Source organism: Neoarius graeffei, chromosome 11, assembly GCF_027579695.1.
Source record: "Neoarius graeffei isolate fNeoGra1 chromosome 11, fNeoGra1.pri, whole genome shotgun sequence".
NCBI lineage: Eukaryota > Metazoa > Chordata > Actinopteri > Siluriformes > Ariidae > Neoarius > Neoarius graeffei.
Genome location: NC_083579.1, coordinates 68,610,529 through 68,635,432, shown reverse-complemented (window position 1 = coordinate 68,635,432; position 24,904 = coordinate 68,610,529). Strand labels below are relative to the sequence as shown.

The window sequence follows — 24,904 nt, the reverse complement described above, 5'->3', positions numbered from 1 at the left end:
AAAATCAAATCAAAGTCCTTCCCACGCCATGTGGCGCATAGGGTGGCGTCGATCTCCGTTTCTGTAGCCCTCGGCCTCTCGCCTATCAGGTACGTAGCTAGGGTTACAGTGGGGGGCTAGTCCTCTAACCACGAGAATTTGACTCCCCACTCACATCTGTATTGCAGCATGCCTTAGGTACCATTTTTATGATGGTATGACCTGACTGTGAGTAAAACTCGCAGTCTCCCAATCGAGAGGCGGACACGCTAACCACTAGGCCAACTCGCGATACTGTGGTCCTGAAGAATTCCCCCATTTCATTGTTTAGAAGGACAGCACTACTTGTACTGTTGCATAAAGCAAATACAGTAAAAATAAATAGCCCTATTCCACAACTGTAGTAATCCATATATATTATGTCAAGAACTGCTCAACTAAGTAAAAAGAAACAACATCCATCATTACTCTAAGACATGAAGAAGTGTCTTTTAATTAATAAAAATAAAGGAAAAACATTGAATTAGGAGGTGTGTCCAAAGTTTTGACCGATACTGTATATTAACAGACTTGTGGATAGAATTTGTTTTGAAATACTGCATGACTAATGATGACTGATTGCATCGTACTTAGATAATGAATATTTCATGACTGCATGGGCCAATACGCTTAGCACTGAAAGGTATTCCACAAGCGCGATGGGTATCACATGTATTCCTGTTGCTAAGACAGGCTCTGAACGTATCCTGAAGTAAACACATCATCAGATGGAGCATTGTGCTGTGAGAAAACATATCAAGCTTTGGATGAATTACGGCAGTATTTGAGCCACATTTAGTTCACTATCTGAGTGTTTGGTTGGAGGACTGTAATATGGAGGAGTCCATGTTGTCACTGGATTGTCTTCGCCTGGACGATAGAGCCAGCACTTATGAGGCTGAAATAGAGGATGAATGGGATACAGACTCTGAAGCTGAAGGTAAGTGAACTTCACTATTCCTTTTTTTCATGATTATTTTAAACATATTCATGGGCTGATGAGACACCTGTCATTTTACGATAGCGCAAAAGAGCATTGTGAAAGACATGTCTACAGCTGAGGTGTACCTGCAGGCGTGTAAACTGGTGGGTGTCATTCCCGTCAGCTACTTTCTGAGAAACCTCGGCTGTGCCACCATCAACCTCAACCACCATGGCCTTGGCCCTTTAGGGGGGAAAGCTCTGGCCATTGCTCTTGTGGTAAAAATGATGATTACTTGGCTCCAATGAGTGTTTAATGCTAAGGCAATCTCATATACAGTGCCTTGCAAAAGTATTCATCCCCCTTGGTGTTTGTCTTGCTTTGTTGCATTACAAGCTGGAATTAAAATGGATTTTTGGAGGGTTAGCACCATTTGATTTACACAACATGCCTGCCACTTTAAAGATGCACATTGTTTTTTTTTTATTGTGATACAAACAATAATTAAGATGAAAAAACAGAAATCTGGAGTGTGCATAAGTATCCCCCCTCCCTCCTCCACTACAATTACAGCTGCAAGTCTCTTGGGGTATGTCTCTATTAGCTTAGCACATCTAGCCACTGGGATTTTTGCCCATTTGTCAAGGCAAAACTGCTCCAACTCCTTCAAGTTAGATGGGTTGTGTTGGTGTACAGCAATCTTCAAGTTATGACACAGATTCTCAATTAGGTTGACGTCTGGGCTTTGACTAGGTCATTCCAAGACATTTAAATGTTTCCCTTTAAACCACTCCAGTGTAGCTTTAGTAGTATGTTTAGGGTCATTGTCCTGCTAGACCGTGAACCTTCGTCCCAGTCTCAAACTTCTGGCTGACTCAAACAGGTTTTCCTCCAGAATTGCCCTGTATTTAGTGCCATCCATCTTTCCTTCAGTCTTGACCAGCTTTCTAGTCCCTGCAGATGAAAAACATCCCCACAGCATGATGCTGCCACCACCATGCTTCATTATAGGGATGGTGTTCTCAGGGTGTTGGGTTTGTGCCACACGTGGCATTTCCCATGATGGACAAAAAGTTCAATTTTTGTCTCATTTGACCAGAGAATCTTCTTACATGTGTTTGGGGAGTCTGCCACATGCTGTTGGGCAAACTCCAAATGTGATTTTTTTTTTTTTTTTTAAGCAATGACTTTTTTCTGGCCACTCTTCCATAAAGCCTGGCTCTGTGGAGTGTATGGCTTAAAGTGGTCCTATGGACAGATACTCCCATCTCCGCTGTGGATCTTTGCAGATCCTTCAGTGTTATCGTTGGTGTCTTTGTTGCATCTCTGATTAATGCCCTCCTTGCCCGGTCTGTGAGTTTTGGTGGGCGGGGCCTTCTTTTGTCAGGTTTGTAGTGGTGCCATATTCTTTCTATTTTGCTATAATGGATTTAATGGTGCTCCGTGAGATATTCAAAGTTTGGGATATTTTTTTATAACCCAACCCTGAGCTATACTTCTCCACAACTTTGTCTCTGACCTGTTTGGAAGCTCCTTGGTTTTCATGTTGCTTGCTTAGTAGTGTTGCAGAGTCAGGGTCCTTCCAGAACAGGTTGATTTATACAGACATCATGTGACAGATCATGTGACACTTTGATTGCACAGAGGTGGATCTTAATCAACTAATTATGTGACTTATGAAGTGAATTGGTTGGACTAGCTCTTATTTAGGGGTTTCATACGAAAGGGGGTGAATACCTATGCACACTCCAGATTTCTGTTTTTTGATCTTAATTATTGTTTGTGTCACAATAAAAAAAAATGTGCACCTTTAAAGTGGTTGGCATGTTGTGTAAATCAAATGGTACTAACCCTCCAAAAATCCATTTTAGTTCCAGCTTGTAAAGCGACAAAACAGGACAAACACCAAGGGGGATGAATACTTTTGCAAGGCACTGTACTATATACATGAGCCTTATAAATTAAAAAAAAGGTGGAATACTAGTGAGCTTAACACATTCATATTTACTAAAGTTGTCTCTGTGTTCTGTACAGACTGACACATGCACAACAACACTAGAACTGGCTGACAATTTCCTGCTGGCTGAGGGCGCAAGATATCTTGTACAGATGCTGAAGGCCAATTTCACGATTCAAAATTTGGTAACTTTGTCATTGTTATAAGTGACTATTATTATTATTAAGAACAATATTAATTAGAATACTTCAGTATTTAATATTGCTTTTATTAATAGTCATAATAATTAAGGCACATACAGTGATACTTAAATATTTATTTGTATAAATAATATTGATAATTATATTAAAGATGCATAATATAATGCCTAATATTTCCAAATGCTAAATGAGTGTCAGGTATGTGCTTGTGCACTAGAGGCCAGTAGAGTCTGCAGATCTGTTGATCCTCATTCCATCCTGTAGGATCTCTCTGACAATCATCTTCAATCTGCCGGAGCTGAACATATCACAAAGATGCTGTTGGATAACGTGTCCATCAAATCAATCAAACTTTCTGGTATTCTCTAGAACTCCATGATTCATGATTGCTGTGTCTTTGGTGTGCCAAATTAATATAATAATAATAATCATCATTTTCCAACATTAAATTTTCAAAAAAACATGCATTTAAAGCTAGACTGCCTTTCAGATTTTTCAAATGTAGGTCATAAAAATAACTTTCCCCGACACCCAGTTATTTTTGTTTAGTGGACCGAAAGCTACTGAATTCAAATCACAGATTTTTTTTTTTAAACAGAACAATTAATTAATTTAGGGCCACGTGGCCCTAAATTCTCCGCTATTTTTTCCTGCTTCACCATGACCCAATTCAAGATACTACATCATGCATGACGTGGTGGGCTTTCCCCGTTTGCACAAGGCATTGTGGGATACAAATTTGAAACAGGAGAGAAAAATGGAAGACGTGAGTGTGCGAATGAAACATGAAAGACCGACTACAGTAACAGAAAGCGAGAAGAAAAGACGTTATGTTATATGCGAAGGAAAGGAAACTTAAGACCAAACTAATAAATATCGGCGGTCAGCGAGCACCTCGGTGTGATCAGCTGTTCGTTTAGCGACAGAATGATGGAACTGTCAGTGCACGCTCAAAGGTAAACCTGTAGATGGCAGTAATGCAACACTCACTGTGGATGCCAGCTGCCGTAAAACCCAAAAGAAGAAGAAGAAGAAGCAGCAGGTAAACCTGTGCATGCGCACACGGACTTCCTCTGTCTGCTTGACTGCGCAAAGCAAGCGATTTCATGCACATTATTTGCTCGGGAATCCCTTCATATTAAATAACTTCCCAGCCACAGAATGGCCTGATATTTTTGTGAGATATTGCAGAAATAAACATATATCACAATGACCAAATTTCAGAGGGAACTAAATTTAACCGATTTTTATGAAATCGAAAGGCCGTCTAGCTTTAACTATTCAAAAATGTGTTATTCCATCTCAAGCGGCAATCTTTTTTTTTTTTTTACAAGATTTCTTTGCTGACAATGACTGCATTGAGGAGCCTAAATGAGTAACAGGGTTGAGTTTTTAAAGGGGTACCAAATATAATATATACAGTTGCTGATGTGACAAAGTAACATATTCTTAAGTATTCTATCAAATTTATATACTAGAAAACAACGAAATATCTTGGTAATTGTAAATATAATAGTCGGTACGCTAAACGGCACAAGAGTCGCCATTTTTAAAAGACCGTGACGTCAGCCCTACCCACTGCACTAGGAGAGAAGCGTGTAATCATGGCGTCGGGTGCATCAAGTGAAAGCGATAGCTCTGTCGAATCATACGAAGAGATCCCGCAAAAGACACGTCTGGAGGATCGTTATGCTTTCCATCGGTCTTGTTATTACACCCGAAAGCAACACACTGTGGCATTGTGTAGCCGATCACTTACAATTCATCCTACTTTCCGATTCACACATGCTAGTCCCAACCTCAATGAGCCAACACAACTGGGCACATACATACGTCATGAGTGTTACGCAGAGAAAATGAACGTGCATTCTGATTGGATAAAATTAATATCATGGCGGGCTGTTCAAACTGCGGAAATAGTTTGCTCGAGCTACTTTCAAAACACTATAACTTTCCAACCTTAGAACAAAAAACTTTTGTAAGTCTTGAATAAGGTTCGTTAATGTGTGTTTTATTGTTATATTTACTCTATATATTGCCCTCTGTTCCCCTTTAAGCATGGAATGAACAAATGTACACAAAAAAAGAGGCTAATCAGCACCCATGCTAATAGTGTGATGCTATTAAGAACATGCCAATTATTTACTTACTCTATTTTTTGAAATGAATAATTTACTTTAAATCTATAGCTTGAATAACAGTGTTGTATTTTCAACCTCTCAATCAATATCATAATATTATTTAATATAAAGCAAAAGAATAAGAGAATTTACTTTTCTTCTTTTCATGATCTTCAGGAAATTTAAAGATGACTGCAAAGTCATCTGAAATTTTTAAATTTTTTTTTTTTTGTGCATGGCATTTTCATATGCCCTGCAAGAACAATATCATGCGGATGAGATGTGATTATTCTGATGTCCTGAGGGTCGCTTTTCTCCGTTTTGGGACCGAATATCCCACCCTTGAGGTAAACAGTACGGCCCTACGGAAACAGCCGAACGTGAGGAGCTTGAACTAATTAGCATAACTATGGAACTGGGTCACACCAAGATGGCAACGTGTGGAAAACATCGTGACTCTGCATCAACCTCTGAGAGTTTTGAGTCGCAGGGATGTTATTTCATGTGAATAGATCTGTGAAACAAAAGACGAAAATATATTTTCTCTGTTACTGCTTTTGTGTTATCGTTTCTTTCTCTGTAAGATCAAAACATTAGGTGTATAACTCCATACTCGCTACCGTGGAGTCGAGCCCATGCGTTCTAAGGATAAGATAGCTAAGCGCTAGCTAGAATGATTTAGTTATCTGTCCAGAAAAATGACACATCATCTAACCTTGCTCTACCTTGCAGTTACACTAACTAGGCAGGCTTTCCTTTTCTTTTCCGCTGGTTTTAGCTGGCGGGAAAGTGGAGTCCGCCATGTTTGCCTGTGCTGACATTTTTTGGTTAAAAGTAGGTCAAACACCCCATGGTGGTCACGTGATATTGTTGCTCACTTGCTTTGGTGATCTCTGGAATCGTAAAATGAGGGACGCTTTTTATCTCAGCAAAACATTTACACAGGATGCACTGCGTGTACAGCAGCAGAACATCTCGAAACTCCAATAGAAATAAAACATTTTTGCACTGAATTCAACTTTGCACTCAGCACCTTTAAACTGATGCAACATGCGACTTGTGGAATATTTCAAATGTGTGAAGGTGTCCAGGTTACATAGTTGAGTGAAAGTAATGGAACACTAAAAGTACAGCTTGAAAGTTTTTGAATGCTTTAAATTTTCTATATTTCTGCATAAATGACCGAAAACATCATCAGATTTTCACACAAGTCCTAAAAGTAGATAAAGAGAACCCAGTTAAACAAATGAGAGAAAAATATTATACTTGGTCATTTATTTATTGAGGAAAATGATCTAATATTACATATCTGTGAGTGGCAAAAGTATGTGAACCTTTGCTTTCAGTATCTGGTGTGACCCCCTTGTGCAGCAATAACTGCAACTAAACGTGCAACTAAACTAAACTGTTGATCAATCCTGCACACCGGCTTGGAGGAATTTTAGCCCATTCCTCCGTACAGAACAGCTTCAACTCTGGGATGTTGGTGGGTTTCCTCACATGAACTGCTCGCTTCCGGTCCTTCCATAACATTTCGGTTGGATTAAGGTCAGGACTTTGACTTGGCCATTCCAAAACATTAACTTTATTCTTCTTTAACCATTCTTTGGTAGAACGACTTGTGTGCTTAGGGTTGTTGTCTTGCTGCATGACCCACCTTCTCTTGAGATTCAGTTCATGGACAGATGTCCTGACATTTTCCTTTAGAATTCACTGGTATAATTCAGAATTCCTTGTTCCATCAATGATGGCAAGCCGTCCTGGCCCAGATGCAGCAAAACAGGCCCAAACCATGATATTACCACCACCATGTTTCACAGATGGGACAAGGTTTTTATGCTAGAATGCAGTGTTTTCCTTTCTCCAAACAATACGCTTCTCATTTAAACCAAAAACTTCTATTTTGGTCTCATCCATCCACAAAACATTTTTCCAATAGCCTTCTGGCTTGTCCACGTGATCTTTAGCAAACTGCAGACAAGTAGGTCTGTGAAAATTCTCAGTCATCCAGGTCATAGTAAACTGTGGGTGGTAAAAGAGAGCAACTGGACTTGCTTGAAGATTCTTGAAGACGTTTCACCTCTCATCCGAAAGGCTTCTTCAGTTCTGTCTGACTGGTAGGGAGCATCAGGTATTTATCCTCTCATGGATGAAAAGCTCATCTAAGGTGTCATTCAGTGCGTTTACATGCACATCCAAATCGAGCTATTGTCGGTAATCGAGCTAAGGGTCCCAGCAGGGGTGCCAGAGAAATCCAATCCTACATGCACACAAGGAAATCGAGCTATTGTGTGAGGCACATTGTGCACCCGAGCCACAGGTGGTGCTACACGCCCCATCGTGTTGGTACACTTCCGGTTGTCGTCATGAAGAAGAGCTATTCAAGAGTATAAACAAAGTTATACATTGCTCCAGAAGTGCACGTTTCTGCTTGCCATTTTCTCTTCTTCGTTTGTTCGTTCTCCTTGTTCCTCCTGACCTCTTCTGCTTCTCACTACTACTACTGTTGTCATGCCGACCGAGGCTGTTGTGTTTCCCGCTTGTGGTCTCGTCACTCGTCACTTCCGGAAGGGGCAGTGCTGAAGTAAGTAGCTCGACTACGTAGCTCGATAGGGTTTACATGCACTAAGTAGCTCGGCTACAATTGCATAATCTAGGTCGCGTAGCTCGATTACGAGAAATCCAGTTTGGTTCGATTTCAGCCGAGCTAAGGTGTTTCCATGGCATTTAGAACTTCGATTTCAGTCGAGCTACGGCAGAAATTCGATTTTCTCTATGTGCATGTAAACGCAGTTCATGAGTCATCCTGTTGGTGTGGGTCACTGGGGGCTGGTTGTGAACGGCCTCAAGAGTTGTTAGGATGATCAATGGATTGCCCATTAGGGTGATCAATGGAATGCTGATTCTCTCTGTCCTCCTGTGAGTCACTGAAAACAGCTGGGTTTTGGTGTGCATTCAGTTGTCTGGGAAGTGTGCCAAGGACTGCATTGTAGATGGCTGATAAATAATGTCTTAGACCCCCACCTCTGTTCAGTGATGGCCGTTCCAGGTTGACAAAAATGGCTTCTTTAACTCCTCGCTCATACCAACGATCCTCTCTGGCTAAAATGCGTACGTTGCAATCCTGAAATGAGTGTCCTTTGTTGTTAAGATGAAGGTAGACAGCAGAGTCCTGGCCTGAGGAGCTGGCTCTCCTGTGTTGAGCCATGCACCTGTGAAGTAATTGTTTTGTTTCCCCAATATATGAGTCCGTGCATTCCTCACTGCACTGAATTACATACACTACGTTGTCCTGTTTGTGTCTGGGTATTCTGTCCTTAGGGCAGACCAGTTTCTGCTTCAGGGTGTTACTGGGTCTGAAATGTACCGGAATGTTGTGTTTGTAGAAGATCCTCCTGAGTTTCTCAGATAGACCAGAAATGTCGGGAATGACAATGTTCTTGCATTTGTTCCTGTTATCTTCCTTGTCTGTTCTGTTCCTTTTCTGCTCTTGAGGAAAGACCAGTTGGGATACCCGCAGTTCTGAAGTGCTTTCTTGATGTGATTCTGCTCCTTCTCTTTTCCCTCTATCATTGTAGGGATATTCTGAGCCCTGTGTTGCAAGGTCCTAATGACCCCCAATTTGTGTTCCAGTGGGTGGTGAGAGTCAAAGAGTAGGCACTGGTCTGTGTGTGGGGGTTTCCGGTAGACCTCGATGCTCAGGCTTCTGTCTTGTCTAATGTGTACATCACAATCCAAGAAGGCTAGATTATTCCCACTGACATCCTCCCGAGTGAATACCTGATGCTCCCTACCAGTCAGACAGAACTGAAGAAGCCTTTCGGATGAGAGGTGAAATGTCTTCAAGAATCTTCAAGCAAATCCAGTTGCTCTCTTTTACCACCCACTGCAGACAAGCAGCAATGTTCTTTTTGGAGGGCAGTGGCTTTCTCCTTGCAACCCTGCCATGCACACCATTGTTGTTCAGTGTTCTCCTGATGGTGGACTCATGAATATTAGCATTAGCCAATGTGAGAGAGGCCTTCAGTTGCTTAGAAATTACCCTGGGGTCCTTTGTGACCTCACCGACTATTACACGCCTTGCTCTTGGAGTGATCTTTGTTGGTCGACCACTCCTGGGGAGGGTAACAATGGTCTTGAATTTTCTCCATTTGTACACAACCTGTCTGGCTGTGGATTGGTGGAGTCCAAACTCTTTAGAGATGGTTTTGTAACCTTTTCCAGCCTGATGAGCATCAACAACGCTTTTTCTGAGGTCCTCAGAAATCTTCTTTGTTCGTGCCATGATACACTTCCACAAACGTGTTGTGAAGATCAGACTTTGATAGATCCCCGTTCTTTAAATAAAACAGGGTGCCCACTCACACCTGATTGTCATCCCATTGATTGAAAACACCTGACTCTAATTTCACCTTCAAATTAACTGCTAATCCTAGAGGTTCACATACTTTTGCCACTCACAGATATGTAATATTGGATCATTTTCCTCAATAAATAAATGACCAAGTATAATATTTTTGTCTCATTTGTTTAATTGGGTTCTCTTTATCTACTTTTAGGACTTGTGTGAAAATCTGATGTTGTTTTAGGTCATATTTATGCAGAAATATAGAAAATTCTAAAGGGTTCACAAACTTTCAAGCACCACTGTATGTTTTGCATAACCTATAATGGATGACTTTTTTTTGGAAAATGATTTTTAAGCAAAATCAATGTTGAGCAGAGTCACACATTTATGCAAAATATATATATATTTTTATTTTATGGTAAAGTATTTATATTGTGGTAAGATGAGCAAAAATGCTATTTTCTAAGTGCTGCAGATTTTATGAATGTTTTGAATTATTCATCTCAAACATAGTTTGTTATGAAGGACACGTTACATGTGTTTACAATGTCTTTCACACTTATATATATTTGTAAATGTAAATATTAATGCGACACAAATGGCCTCCTAATCATGGTCTCATCCTGATCGTCCTGTTGTTCGTTTAAAAATTAACCATTTTAATTCAGCCAAGAAAATTTGAGAATAAAATTAACACACACAAAAAAAAACCCCAGATATTTTTTGTCTATCTTTTTTAGGAAATGAATTCTCCGAGGATGACGCCAGATGGTTTGCAGAAGCCTTTACAGTATGTTAAAACATAATCCACCAATGAACAAAACCATTATTCTTGTGACTTTCAAAACCACTCATTTTGAACTCTCTTTTTAGGTGAACTTCAGAGTAAAAGAGTTAAACCTGAGTCACAATAAGTTCTATGGAAGAGCGGGCGAATACCTCGGCCAAATGCTAGGTAGATAGAACCTAGGAAAGGTGTGATGTGTATATTTAGCATGTTTATGTGATTAAAACAATCATTTTTATATTGCTACAGCTAATAATGAGGGTGTGGAGGTCCTTAATCTGAGTTGGAATCACCTCCGAATGAAGGGCGCTGTGGCTTTCTGTGCCGGACTTAAAGTATGAGAAGCTAAACGACATCACATGTAACTTAGAAAAAGAAACTACTACAGTATATAATGTAGTAATTTTTAAATAACAGAATATATAATGTACTATTAAGTTCGTGTTATGAACTTTTAATCTCTGGGCTTTTAATCTTGAAGATGCATTGGTGCTTGACCTCTTGGTCTCCTAGACTTCCTACTCGAAGACAAACTGGCTACCTGAGATGTTTCATGCTCCAAGACCAAAAATATATCTGAATATTTATGATCTATTGTCCATCAGGTCAACGTGACTCTGAAACACTTGGACGTCTCCTGGAACGGCTTTGGCAACGAAGGAGCGCTGGCTTTGGGTGAAGCGCTCAAATTCAACAATACTTTAGTGTACCTGGACCTCAGTAACAACCGCATCAGTGATGAAGGTGTAGGAATGCTTTGCAAAGGCCTCGAGGCCAATGACACACTTAGAATACTGAAGGTGGGTGTGAAACAGTTTACTTTAGTTTTCATACAACCCCGATTCCAAAAAAGTTGGGACAAAGTACAAATTGTAAATAAAAATGGAATGCAATGATGTGGAAGTTTCAAAATTCCATATTTTATTCAGAATAGAACATAGATGACATATCAAATGTTTCAACTGAGAAAATGTATCATTTAAAGAGAAAAATTAGGTGATTTTAAATTTCACGACAACAACACATCTCAAAAAAGTTGGGACAAGGCCATGTTTACCACTGTGAGACATCCCCTTTTCTCTTTACAACAGTCTGTAAACGTCTGGGGACTGAGGAGACAAGTTGCTCAAGTTTAGGGACAGGAATGTTAACCCATTCTTGTCTAATGTAGGATTCTAGTTGCTCAACTGTCTTAGGTCTTTTTTGTCGTATCTTCCGTTTTATGATGCGCCAAATGTTTTCTATGGGTGAAAGATCTGGACTGCAGGCTGGCCAGTTCAGTACCCGGACCCTTCTTCTACACAGCCATGATGCTGTAATTGATGCAGTATGTGGTTTGGCATTGTCATGTTGGAAAATGCAAGGTCTTCCCTGAAAGAGACGTCGTCTGGACGGGAGCATATGCTGCTCTAGAACCTGGATATACCTTTCAGCATTGATGGTGTCTTTCCAGATGTGTAAGCTGCCCATGCCACACGCACTAATGCAACCCCATACCATCAGAGATGCAGGCTTCTGAACTGAGCGCTGATAACAACTTGGGTCGTCCTTCTCCTCTTTAGTCCGAATGACACGGCGTCCCTGATTTCCATAAAGAACTTCAAATTTTGATTCGTCTGACCACAGAACAGTTTTCCACTTTGCCACAGTCCATTTTAAATGAGCCTTGGCCCAGAGAAGATGTCTGCGCTTCTGGATCATGTTTAGATACGGCTTCTTCTTTGAACTATAGAGTTTTAGCTGGCAACGGCGGATGGCATGGTGAATTGTGTTCACAGATAATGTTCTCTGGAAATATTCCTGAGCCCATTTATGCCGCTTTTCCACTACCAACGCGGCTGAGTTGGGCTGAGCCGTGCCGTGCTGAATTGGGCTGAGTCGAGCTGAGTGGGGCTGTTGGAGTTGCATTTCGACTACAACCGCGCTGAACCGTGCTGGCTGGAAGTGGGTGGACACATTGGGTGGAGTTAGCGAAAGTGGGTGGACGTCACGTGATGTCGTTAGGCGGCGCAAACAGTGACATCAGTGATTTTTTAAGTGGTAGTCTCACGACCCGGATAGTAAACGATAAACATGGAGGACATGGAGTCGTTAGTGTTGCTGGTCTTGGTGCTGTGGCTTGGTGTCACCGACAACGCCAACAGATACTGGCAAGAGCGTATAGATGAGGTGAGGCGCATAAGGCTTCAGAAATTCTCGTAATTCGTAATTCTTCTTCTTCCGGGTTTACGGTGTTTACAGATCCCAGCGTGCTCGCGGGGCGTGTGTGGGCGTGTGAGGACACTCCTCCTCACCAATCAGTGCACAGGGGAGTGTCTCCTCATGCCCCTAGCCCCACTCGGCTCGGTTTGGCTCGCTTCAGCCCCACTCCAAAACGGTGCGAGTTTTGGGTGCTAAGCAGGGCTGAAGCTAGCTGAGTCGTGCTGCTCTGAGATAGTCGAAACGTGAGCCGTGTCGGGCTGAAGTGAGCTGAAAAAGGGTAGTGGAAAAGGGCCATTAGTGATTTCCAATACAGAAGCATGCCTGTATGTGATGCAGTGCCGTCTAAGGGCCCGAAGATCACGGGCACCCAGTATGGTTTTCCGGCCTTGACCCTTACGCACAGAGATTCTTCCAGATTCTCTGAATCTTTTGATGATATTATGCACTGTAGATGATATGTTCAAACTCTTTGCAATTTTACACTGTCGAACTCCTTTCTGATACTGCTCCACTATTTGTCGGCGCAGAATTAGGGGGATTGGTGATCCTCTTCCCATCTTTACTTCTGAGAGCCGCTGCCACTCCAAGATGCTCTTTTTATACCCAGTCATGTTAATGACCTATTGCCAATTGACCTAATGAGTTGCAATTTGGTCCTCCAGCTGTTCCTTTTTTGTACCTTTAACTTTTCCAGCCTCTTATTGCCCCTGTCCCAACTTTTTTGAGATGTGTTGCTGTCATGAAATTTCAAATGAGCCAATATTTGGCATGAAATTTCAAAATGTCTCACTTTCGACATTTGATATGTTGTCTATGTTCTATTGTGAATACAATATCAGTTTTTGAGATTTGTAAATTATTGCATTCCGTTTTTATTTACAATTTGTACTTTGTCCCAACTTTTTTGTAATCGGGGTTGTATTATTATTATTATTATTATTATTATTATTATTATTATTATTATTATCCAAAAACAAAACCATGGTATGGGAACAAGGAAGTCAAGCCAAGAAGCCTTTATTTTTCACATGTACACTCAAGCTCAGACTTAAAAAAGAACTGAAGGCAAATTTTTTATTATCAAAATTCTATTTCTCATTTTATTAAATATCGGAATGCATTTTTGATCGCTATTTTGTCACTGCTATAGCAAGGTATGAGTGTTTGAAATATGCTGTGTAATATATCAGTCCATATGTCAAAGCAATGGCCGTAAACGAGATTCGTTGAGACCTGTGCGAGACATCGTAGGACGGAAGTAAAACGTACAGCGGAAATCAAAGTGACCGACATCTGCCAATGTTGTCAAAAGATGCTCACCCTCTTTCGAACACTGATGTAATCAAGCCAGAAGTTTTCCCCGTGTCTGAAATCGCTCCCTACTCACTATATAGGGCGCTATATACAGTGGCATGCAAAAGTTTGGGCACCCTTGCTGAAAATGTCTGTTACTGTGAATAGTTCAGTGAGCAGAAGATGAACTGATCACCAAAAGGCATAAAGGTAAAGACGACACATTTCTTTTCAGCATTTTCTGCAAGATTTGTGTATTATTTTTGTTTTGTACAATTGGAGAGTGAAAAAAGAAAAGGAACACCATGCGAACGTTTGGGCACCCCAATACATTTGAGTTCTCAGGTAACTTTTCCCAAGGTTCCAGACCTTAATTAGCTTATTGAGCTGTGGCTAGTTCAAATTCTTCGTTAGGAAAGGTCAGATGATGCAGATTTCAAAGCTGTATAAATTCTCTGACTCCTCAAACTTGTCCCTAAAATCAACAGCCATGGGCTCCTCTAAGCAACTCCCTCGCATTCTGAATAATAAAATACTTGATGCTCATAAAGCAGGAGAAGGCTACAAGAATGTTGCAAAGTGTTTTCAGGTAGCTGTTTCCTCAGATCGTAATGTTATTAAGAAATGGCAGTTAACAGAAACAGTGGAGATCAAGGTGAGGTCTGGAAGATGAAGCAAACTTTCTGAAAGAACTGCTCGTTGGATTGCTAGAAAGGCAAATAAAAACCCCTGTTTGACTGCAAAAGACCTACAGAAAGATTTAGCAGACCCTGGAGTGGTGATGCACTGCTCTACTATGCAGCGACACCTGAACAAATATGACCTTCATGGGACAGTCATCAGAAGAAAACCGTTCCTGCGTCCTAGCCACAAAATTCAGCATCTGAAGTTTGCAAATGAACATCTAAATAAGCCTGATGCATTTTGGAAACAAGTCCTGTGGACTGATGAAATCAAAATAGAACTTTTGGGCCACAATGTGCAAAGGAATATTTGGAGAAAAAAGGGTGCCAAATTCCAGGAAAAGAACACCTGTCCAACTCTGAAGCATGGGTGTGGATCGATCATGCTTTGGGGTTGTGTTGCAGCCGGTAGCACAGGGCACATTTCATTGGTCGAGGGAAGCATGGATTTGAATAAATACCAGCAAATCCTGGAAGCGAACATCACACCATCTGTAAAAAAGTTGAAGTTAAAAAGAGGACGGGTCCTACAATAAGACGATGATCCAAAACACACCTCAAAATCTACAATGGAATACCTCAAGAGGCACAAGCTGAAGGTTTTGCCCTGGCCCTCACAGTCCCCTGACCTAAACATCATTGGAAATCTGTGGATAGATCTCAAAAGAGCAGTGCATGTAAGACAGCCCAAGAAACTTGTAGAACTGGAAGCCTTTTGCAAGGACGAATGTGTGAAAATCCCCCAGGTAAGAACTGAAAGATTATTATCTGGCTACAAAAAGTGTTTACAAGCTGTGATACTTGCCAAAGGAGGTGTTACTAGGTACTAACCATGCAGGGTGCCCAAACTTTTGCTTCGGGCCCTTTTCCTTTTTTGTCATTTTGAAAATGTAAAAGATGAAAATAAAAAAATTGTTTTTGCTTGAAATATAAAGGGAATGAGTCATCTTTAACTTTATGCCTTTTGGAGATCATTTCATCTTCAACTTGCTTAACTGTTCACAGTAACAGCAATTTTGACCAGGGGTGCCCAAACTTTTGCATACCACTGTAGTGGGGACGCCATTTTGTAGCGCTGTCTGAAACGATAGTGAGGATTATGTGGGAAATGCGCTCAGTACAATATGTATTTATTATTTTGAAAACCCACCAGCTGCCTGATCGGGCACGTTTTAATTGTGCGACAGTAATGACGTAAATACCAGCGCGACGGACTCGTCCTTATCCTGTCGTCTTTCCAACTCTTCTCTCCTGCACGTTGGTTTGAAGTCGTATGGAATAATCTCCATCACTGATGAAGCTGGCAAATCTTGAAATTAATCTAAATCGGAATGATATGCCGATCTGGCGGCTGTGTAAGCAGTTTTCAAAATGGCGGTGCTGACACTTCATGTTTGAAGTCTCGCACAAGTCTCGTGAAGATCGCGCAGATAAGCGACGCCTGCCATGGACCAAACGAACTACATTCAACATGGCTAAAAAATGAATAGGCTGATAAGTATAATATAATATGCTAATACGAGTCACGATATAAGGTGATTAAAACCGAAAACGTAATTGAATAACACGTTAATTAAGAAACAAAGCAAGTTTAAAAATGACTTCAGTTCTCCTTTAATCACACAGTGAAATTTGACCTCTGCATTTAACCCATCTGAAGCAGTGAACACACACATGCGCGCACACAAGTGAGCAATGCAAACTCCACACAGAATGGCCTGTCGGCCGCTGGGCTCGAACCCAGAACCTTCTTGCTGTGAGGCGACAGTGCTAACCACTACATACACTATTTATATACACTATTTCATAAATTAAAATGCAGCTCAAAATGAGGTACAAGGAATCCAAAAACAAAACCATGGTATCGGAACAAGCAGAAGATAGATAGATAGATAGATAGATAGATAGATAGATAGATAGATAGATAGATAGATAGATAGATACATACATACATTCATAGATACATACATACATACATACATACATACATACATACATACTTACTTACTTACGCCCCTCGGACCTGCTTGATCCATCCTGGTGCCCTGTGTCTGGTCGGAGCTTTATCGCACCGCTCCTGTGAAGGACGGCCCCATGAGGACAGTTGAGGGTTATACCTGTTAAAACTGTTAATATTATAGTCAGGCTGTCTGTTGTTGCCCAAATGAGGATGGGTTCCCTTTTGAGTCTGGTTCCTCTCGAGGTTTCTTCCTCATGTCGTCTGAGGGAGTTTTTCCTTGCCACCGTCGCCACAGGCTTGCTCATTGGGGATAGATTAGGGATAAAATTAGCTCATGTTTTAAGTCGTTCAAATTCTGTAAAGCTGCTTTGCGACAATGTTTATTGTTAAAAGCGCTATACAAATAAACTTGATTTGATTTTGATTTGATTAGATAGAGTACTGTGCAAAAGTCTTAGACCCCCTATTTTTTTCCCATACAAACCTTGTTATAGCTTTCTATTGTATGACTTCTACATTATTGAGTCAGTACAAAAACATTTTAGAGTCCAAACGTTCATTATTTTTCCAGCACAAAATTAAATGTTCCAGAAAAGAAGTTTGTATGTGAGCAGCATATTACATAAGAGAGCACTTTTCAGATTAAAAAAAGAAAACATAATGAAGGCTGCTGGGTTTTGGTGCAAAATGAAGTGAGTGTGACAGTCAAAGTGTCCAGAAGAACTGTGGCTGGTTCTGGAAGATGCTCAGTACAATCTACAGCTCATTTCCGCATAAAACTGGACCTGAGACTACGATTTTTTTTTTTAAAGCAAAGCGTCATCTCACACCAAACATTGACTTTGTTTCATTTATTACGGCTTACTGATTATTGTTTATAGTATTTTTTTTATGTTAACATTTCATTTCATTATTTTTTTAAACCATTTTTGATCTACAGCATTTCTTTACATGTGCCTAAGACTTTTGCACAGGACTGCAGATAGATAGACAGACAGACAGACTTGGAATTTTAAAAATATATCATTCTAAAATAACAGAATCTAATTATAAAGTAACCATAGCATAAGTAAGTCGTAAAATGTCAAATGAAATAAATGTAAAACTGAAGAAAAGTTAAACAGAGATGTTTCAAGCTGATTTTTAAAGCTAGACGGCCTTTCGATTTCATAAAATCGGTGAAATTTAGTTCCCGCTGAATTTTGGTCATTGTGATATATGTTTATTTCTGTAATATATTTTAAAAAATGCCATTCTGTGGCTGGGAAATTATTTAATTTGAAGGGATTCACGAGCAAATAATGTGCATGCGCAGGTTTCCCTTCTTCTTCTTTTGGGTTTTACGGCAGCTGGCATCCACAGTGTTGCATTACTGCCATCTACAGGTTTACCTTTGAGCGTGCACTGACAGTTCCATCATTCTGTCGCTAAACGAACAGCTGATCACACCGAGGTGCTCGCTGAGCGCCGATATTTATTAGTTTGGTCCTGTGTTTCCTTTCCTTCGCATATAACATAACGTCTTTTCTTCTCGCTTTCTGTTACTGTAGTCGGTCTTTCACGTTTCATTCGCACACTCGTGTCTTCCATTTTTCTCTCCTGTTTCAAATTTGTATCCCACAATGCCTTGTGCAAACGGGGAAAGCCCACCACGTCATGCATGACGTAGTATCTTGAATCGGGTCATGGTGAAGCAGGAAAAAATAGCGGAGAATTTAGGGCCATGTGGCTGTAAATTCATTAATTGTTCTGTTTTTAAAAAAAAATCTGTGATTTGAATTCAGTAGCTTTCGGTCCACTAAACAAAAATAATTGGGTGTCGGGGAAAATTCTTTTTATGACCTACACATGAAAGGCAGTCTATCTTTAAAACGGATCACTGTAGACGTTTGCCATAAGAGCATCCTCACCATTTCTTTGCATTTTGTTCATGAAACAAAGGATTTCTGTGTATGGTGTGGAGCAAATTCAGTTAGTATGAGCATATTCTGTTTATACATTAAGTTGAAATTGGCCTGAATCATAGACGCCAGTGTGTTTGTGTTTTTTACTGACCGGTCACATGCAGTGTGTTCACAGAGAAGAGTAAATGTTGTGCCTTCTTACAGCTGGCTTATAATTCTCTGACAGTAGAAGGAGCCTTGGCTTTGCTCAGTGTCATAAGGAGCTCTCTGAAAACAGCCCTCGAGGAGATCAACATATGTGTGAGTCTGATGTACAGTATAACTCCGAGAACATAACCCAGACCTGTTACAGTGCAGCGGCAGATATTATCTCTTACTGATTGAAAATTAAACATTATTATCTTAAATATGCAGTTGTTCTGTTTGTCGTACTCATAAAAAAATTGCACTAAATCACCTTTTTATGGTGCTGTTTGTGTGCTAGAACGTGCTGGTGAATGAAGTCTTTGTACAGCTGCTAGAGTTGACATGTCATGATCACCCTGCTTTAGAGGTGCACTATGGGGGAGTTGGAGGATTTATTGCCAAAAAGCCTCCAAAGAGGCGTGACCCGATGAAGGTCATTCAGGTACACAAGAAATGTTTACTTATAACACAGTAGTGACTGTGTAAAAACGTGCAAAAATGACAAACATTATAGTCAAATATACTATAAATGTAATGTTTACTGGTAAAGTCAAATTTACGTCATAGTAACTGTGTTCAGTTTTTAACTGAAGTGTCATCTGCCGTGTGGTATTTTGCAGGATTATCTTGATCAGCGCAAGCTTCGGCTGTGGGATTTCTTCCGCAAGATTGATAAAGACGGGACGATGCATGTTCCTGTGTCAGAATTTAGAAAGGCTGTGCAGGCATGAGACCATATCCTCGTCATTATTTGTCGATGCGTTTGCTGAATCATACTCACTGTTGCTCAAGATGCATTGATTTTTCATCCATCCATTAATGGATCTTGCAAATTTATATAAAATAAAAATCAGAAGTGGTGGCATAGTGGTGTAGTGGTTAGCACTGTTGCCTCACAGCAAGAAGGTTCTGGGTTCGAGCCCAGTGTCTGATGAAAGCCTTTCTGTGCGGAGTTTGCATGTTCTCCCCGTGGGTTTCCTCCGGGTGCTCCGGTTTCCCAGACAGTCCAAAGACATGCAGGTTAGGCTAATTGGTGGCTCTAAATTGACTAGGTGTGAATTGTTGCTGGTCTTTATGTGCCAGCCCTGTGATGGTACAGTACACAGTTAAAATGAAACTATGGTGCTACAGTAAACATCACAGGACTACAATACATCCATTATTCATAGTCGCTTATCCTGTGCAGGATCGCAGGCAAGCTGGAGCCTATCCTAGGTGACCATGGGCAAGAGCCAAGGTACACCCGGGACAAGTTGCCAGATCGTTGCAGGGCTGACACATAGAGAGACACAACCGTTGACACTTACATTCACAGCTACGGTCAATTTAGACCCACCAATTAGCCTAACCTGCATGTCTTTGGACTGTGGGGGAAACCGGAGCACCCGGAGGAAACCCACGCAGACACGGGGAGAACATGCAAACTCCGCACAGAAAGGCCCTCGCCAGCCGCTGGGCTTGAACCCAGAACCTTCTTGCTGTGAGGTGACGGTGCTAACCACTACACCACTGTGCCGCCCAGGACTACAATCTAAACATCACAGGACTACAGTTTACAACACACAAAGTGCAAGAGTGCAACAAGTGCAACACTGCAGACAATAAACAACATAAAGTGCAGAGTTGAGTTAGTATGAAAAGGGAATAAATAACTTGTGTGTGTGAGAGACAATGTAAAGCAATAGTGCATTATTGATCTGGCGACTTGTCCAGGGTGTACCCCGTCTCTCGCCCATAGTCAGCTGGGATAGGCTCCAGCTTGCCCTCGACCCTGCACAGGATAAACGGTTACGGATAATGGATGGATGGATGGATGGATGGATGGATGGATGGATGGATGGAAAAATCAAAGCCCTCCAGGGTGGACATACTATATTCAGTTTAGTATTCATGAAACCAGAGGTGGACAGTGACAAAGTACATTTACTTGAGTGCTGTACTTAAGTACACTTTTTAAGTATCTGTGCTTTACTTGAGTATTATGTTTTTTGGAAACTTATGACTAACTTCACTACATTTGCAAGACAAATATCGTACTTTTCACTCCACTACATTTCTATCAAGGTCCTCATTACTATGAAGCAGCTTTGAAAGTTGATTTTTTTTCTTTTCTTTTCTAAAACGTGATTGGTTTTTTTCTCAGGTGACACTGAGACAGCCGATCAGTAATCACTAGGGTCACGTCATATTCATAGACTGGATAAAATCAAGTTCAGTGATTTCTCAGCAGCGTTATTTGAACACGATCAGTTGATGGCAGAATGGAAGGAGGCGGTTCTTCTGGAGAATGCACGCACCCATGGCCCATGAACCCATGTTTCAGTTTTTGAAAGGATTAAAGATTCATTTCATTTTAAATGTTTGCTTTGTTTGCCAAAAACGAACCACGTCACGGCCTACAAAAATCGCCATCCAACCTGCGGAAGCAATATTGAGGTCTGTAAATGTTTTATTCCAAGAGAAAGCTTGCAACAAAGTTGTCTGTGCTTTTAGAGCTAGCGATAATGTTGCAATAGCTATGCAGTCTGGTTAGTCAAATGACTTTCTAGGATTTGCCCGCTATGTTGCCGTAGCCTTGTCCACGGCTAACGTTAACACACAGCTAGTTAACTTGGACACTGTTAGTTAGCATGTAAAAATGGAGTTATGCTAACATGAATAACATTAACTTATCTGAAGTCCTTTCAGAAATATGTTTAGCATAATCTTGCCAAATTAACAGAATGTTGAAATCTTTCTTTTCTAGTAGCATTAGCTACCCAATATGATTTCGAATTTGAAAAGAGTTTGCTAGCATGGCAGGTGGAGTTTCACTGACTAGCTAGCTTAACGTGAAACCACCATGATGGCACGGCATGCGTTCATTTTGTGAATTCACATTTCTGTCTTTGGTAACGGCGTTAGGTTTTGTAAGCGTTGTGGCAATAATACAACAATGCGTTGACAGAAAATGTACTTTTAATACTTAAGTATTTTTAAAAGTAAGTACTACAGTACTTTGACTTAAGTAAAAAATTGATTGTACAACTTTCACTTGTTTCAGAGTAACATTTGACCAGTGGGATGTGTACTTTCACTTAAGTAATGAAGTTGGGTACTTTGTCCACCTCTGCATGAAACGTAAAATGTAAAATATGAAGGATATAACATTTCTATATAAAATATATAAGCATAACGTAACATTTAGACCATTCTGAAGAGCCATTTGTAAAATTTCGCTTTATTTTTTATTTAGCTTAACACTACCTGTGTTTGTTGGTTTGTTTGTTTCAAAAGTTATAGGGTGTTGCTTTCTGTTACAGCAATCTAACATCCCACTGGATCGCTTTCAGCTTGAACAACTCATCCAAAAACTAGACCGGGAAGGAACGGGCGTTGTCGACTATCGGTGCGGTGATTGCTTTCTTGAAGCCAATCATTTTTACAATACAAATCAAAACAATTATTTTCTAGGCTTCATATGTCTCTGATTATGTTTGTTTTAGTTTACACTAGAGCTACATGTGCATTTGCTTACAAGGTCTTAGCTAGCAAGATTGCAATTTAATATCTAATAAAAAATTTTTTTTTGCTGTCTAATCCAGGATGAATAGCGTTATCTTATTTTAATTTTACTAGCGTAGTGTAATAATGCAGGAAAATAACCCCCTCTTCATATACACCCCTTGTTGGCATCCTACAGAGGCTTGGCTGACACAAGAAAGCAGATGATGCGGGACCACCGGCGACAGCTGCGCAAAGTCGAGTCCCGTCAGAAGAAGGAGAAGCAGAAAAGTGAGCGCATCCTCAAGACCTTTCAGTCGGCCGTTGAGGCTGTTACCCCACGTACCTCCATAGTCATGTCACCAGGAGGAATTAAAGAGGACTCCAGCGGCCCTCAGCGCTTCTCAGCCACCCCCCTTAGTTCCTGGCACCACATTGTCATGTCCAACAGGAGCCGTTACTCCACCACCAACATGAGTAGTGAGCACGTCCAGCTTCCTATGATAAGGAGCGCTGTGTCCTGCAGGCCCCTGAGTTCCCCAGCCATGCGCTCTTACTCCCAACCTAACCTAATGGACAATCGCAGCTCTCTGCCTTCTCTATCCAAACCTGCTTCAGCCCAGGGCATGAACTCTATTTCCAAATCAACTGAAGTAACCAGTAAACCTAGTCCCACTGACAACAGTCTGACCAGATCAAGACCTGCATTAAACACTGAGCAACGCACTGTAAAAGTTCCTAAAGGGAAGACAAAGAAAAATAAAAAAAAGCTGAGAAGACATGAAAAAGAAAAGAATCAAAGCTACAGGACAAAGTAATATTAATGCACAAATACAGAGTATTTTTATAGATATATTTAACAGTGGGCGGCACGGTGGTGTAGTGGTTAGCGCTGTCGCCTCACAGCAAGAAGGTCCTGGGTTCGAGCCCCGTGGCCGGCGAGGGCCTTTCTGTGCGGAGTTTGCATGTTCTCCCCGTGTCCGCGTGGGTTTCCTCCGGGTGCTCCGGTTTCCCCCACAGTCCAAAGACATGCAGGTTAGGTTAACTGGTGACTCTAAATTGAGCGTAGGTGTGAATGTGAGTGTGAATGGTTGTCTGTGTCTATGTATCAGCCCTGTGATGACCTGGCGACTTGTCCAGGGTGTACCCCGCCTTTCGCTCGTAGTCAGCTGGGATAGGCTCCAGCTTGCCTGCGACCCTGTAGAAGATAAAGCGGCTAGAGATAATGAGATGAATGAGATGAGATATTTAACAGTTATTCTCTGAAATTGAGTTGTACATGAGCTGATGAGGTGCGTAGTACGACGAGATTGGGCGGAATAACTGTTTTATTCTGTCCACATTCACTGGATTTTGAGAAACAGAGCACTTTTATTTTTTGCAAATTCGATAAATAATAACATTTTAAAAATTCAACAAATTTTAATGCTGAAAGATGAAGAATGTAAACAACCCAGCAAAATGGCAGGAACAATCTGTGAAAAATGCTATAATAATAATAATAATAATAATAATAATAATAATAATAACGCTTGAAAAATAAAGATCCGTTTTTACCATCAAATACTTTCATTCCATATTTTGTTGCTTTTTTTTTGTATTTGAGGTTTTGTTTTTGAGTAGTTTTTATTTCATCCTCAGTTGGTTCAGCAACTTGATCCGCCATTTTGTTTTTCTCTACTCAGGGTATATGAGCCGATATCCTAGTAGCCAATCAGAGCACACAATTGCTCATATCCAGTGAATGTGGACAGAATAAATAATGATTGACACAAATGTCCAGTGGTATATGGATATACGTGTAATTGTAAGCATCACCATTATGCTGTACAAGTATAAACTATGGCATTACATAAGCTTCACTGAGTATGCTACGGTGGTGTAGTGGTTAGCGCTGTCGCCTAACAGCAAGAAGGTTCTGGGTTCGAGCCCAGTGGTCGACAGGGCCTTTCTGTGTGGAGTTTGCATGTTCTCCGGGTGCTCTGGTTTCCTCCAAAGACATGTGGTTAGGTTAACGTAGGGAGGCCTTGGGCTGAAGTGCCCTTTGAGCAAGGTACCTAACCCCCAACTGCTCCTCGGGCGCTGTAGTATGACTGCCCACTGCTCTGGGTGCGTGTGTGTGTTCACTGCTTCAGATGGGTTAAATGCAGAGGATGAATTTCACTGTGTGCTTGAGTATGCATGTGACAAATAAAGGCTTATTATTATTTATTTTTATGACACAGTAATAGACTTGGGGCAGAACAGTGGTGCAGTGGGGAGTGTTGCCACCTCACAGCTTCAGGGTCCCCAGTTCAATCCTGAACATGGATTACTGTCTGTGTTTAGTTTGACATGTTCTCTTGGTTCCTCCCACCTCCCTAAAACATTTGGCTACACTCAACTGCCCCAGGTCTGAATCCAGGATGCATTCCCACCTAGCACAACATGACCGGTCAGTCCGCAAATACAAATAAAAGTAGGGTAAATACACCATGACCAGTCAGACCACAGGATACAGGGGGGTGCCAAAGGCCAGCGAAAAATTCTCAGCAAAAAAGAAGGGTAAACAGTGGCTACTTTGAAGAATCCGTCCATCTATCTATCCATTATCCATAACCGCTTATCCTGTATAGGGTCACAGGCAAGCTGGAGCCTATCCCAGCTGACTATGGGTGAGAGGTGGGGTGCACCCTGGACAAGTCGCCAGGTCATTGCAGGGCTGACACATAGAGACAAACAACCATTCACACTCACATTCACACCTACGGTCAATTTAGAGCCACCAATTAGCTTAACCTGCATGTCTTTGGACTGTGGGGGAAACCGGAGCACCCGGAGGAAACCCACGCGGACATGGGG

The 24,904-nt window shown here is 41.1% G+C and overlaps 1 protein-coding gene across 1 annotated transcript; it reads left to right on the top strand.

The window, feature by feature from the left end:
- Positions 1-852: 852 nt before the first annotated feature.
- On the top strand, positions 853-24,427 carry LOC132893674 (leucine-rich repeat-containing protein 74A). The gene is made up of 14 exons (XM_060932821.1): positions 853-958; positions 1,043-1,218; positions 2,975-3,082; positions 3,362-3,455; positions 10,306-10,355; positions 10,439-10,520; positions 10,602-10,687; positions 10,958-11,152; positions 18,599-18,694; positions 18,879-19,022; positions 19,201-19,305; positions 21,883-21,968; positions 22,263-22,791; positions 24,392-24,427. Exons 1-14 carry the CDS (start codon positions 853-855, stop codon positions 24,425-24,427), a joined length of 1,893 nt encoding a protein of 630 aa, XP_060788804.1.
- The last annotated feature ends 477 nt before the right edge of the window (positions 24,428-24,904 follow it).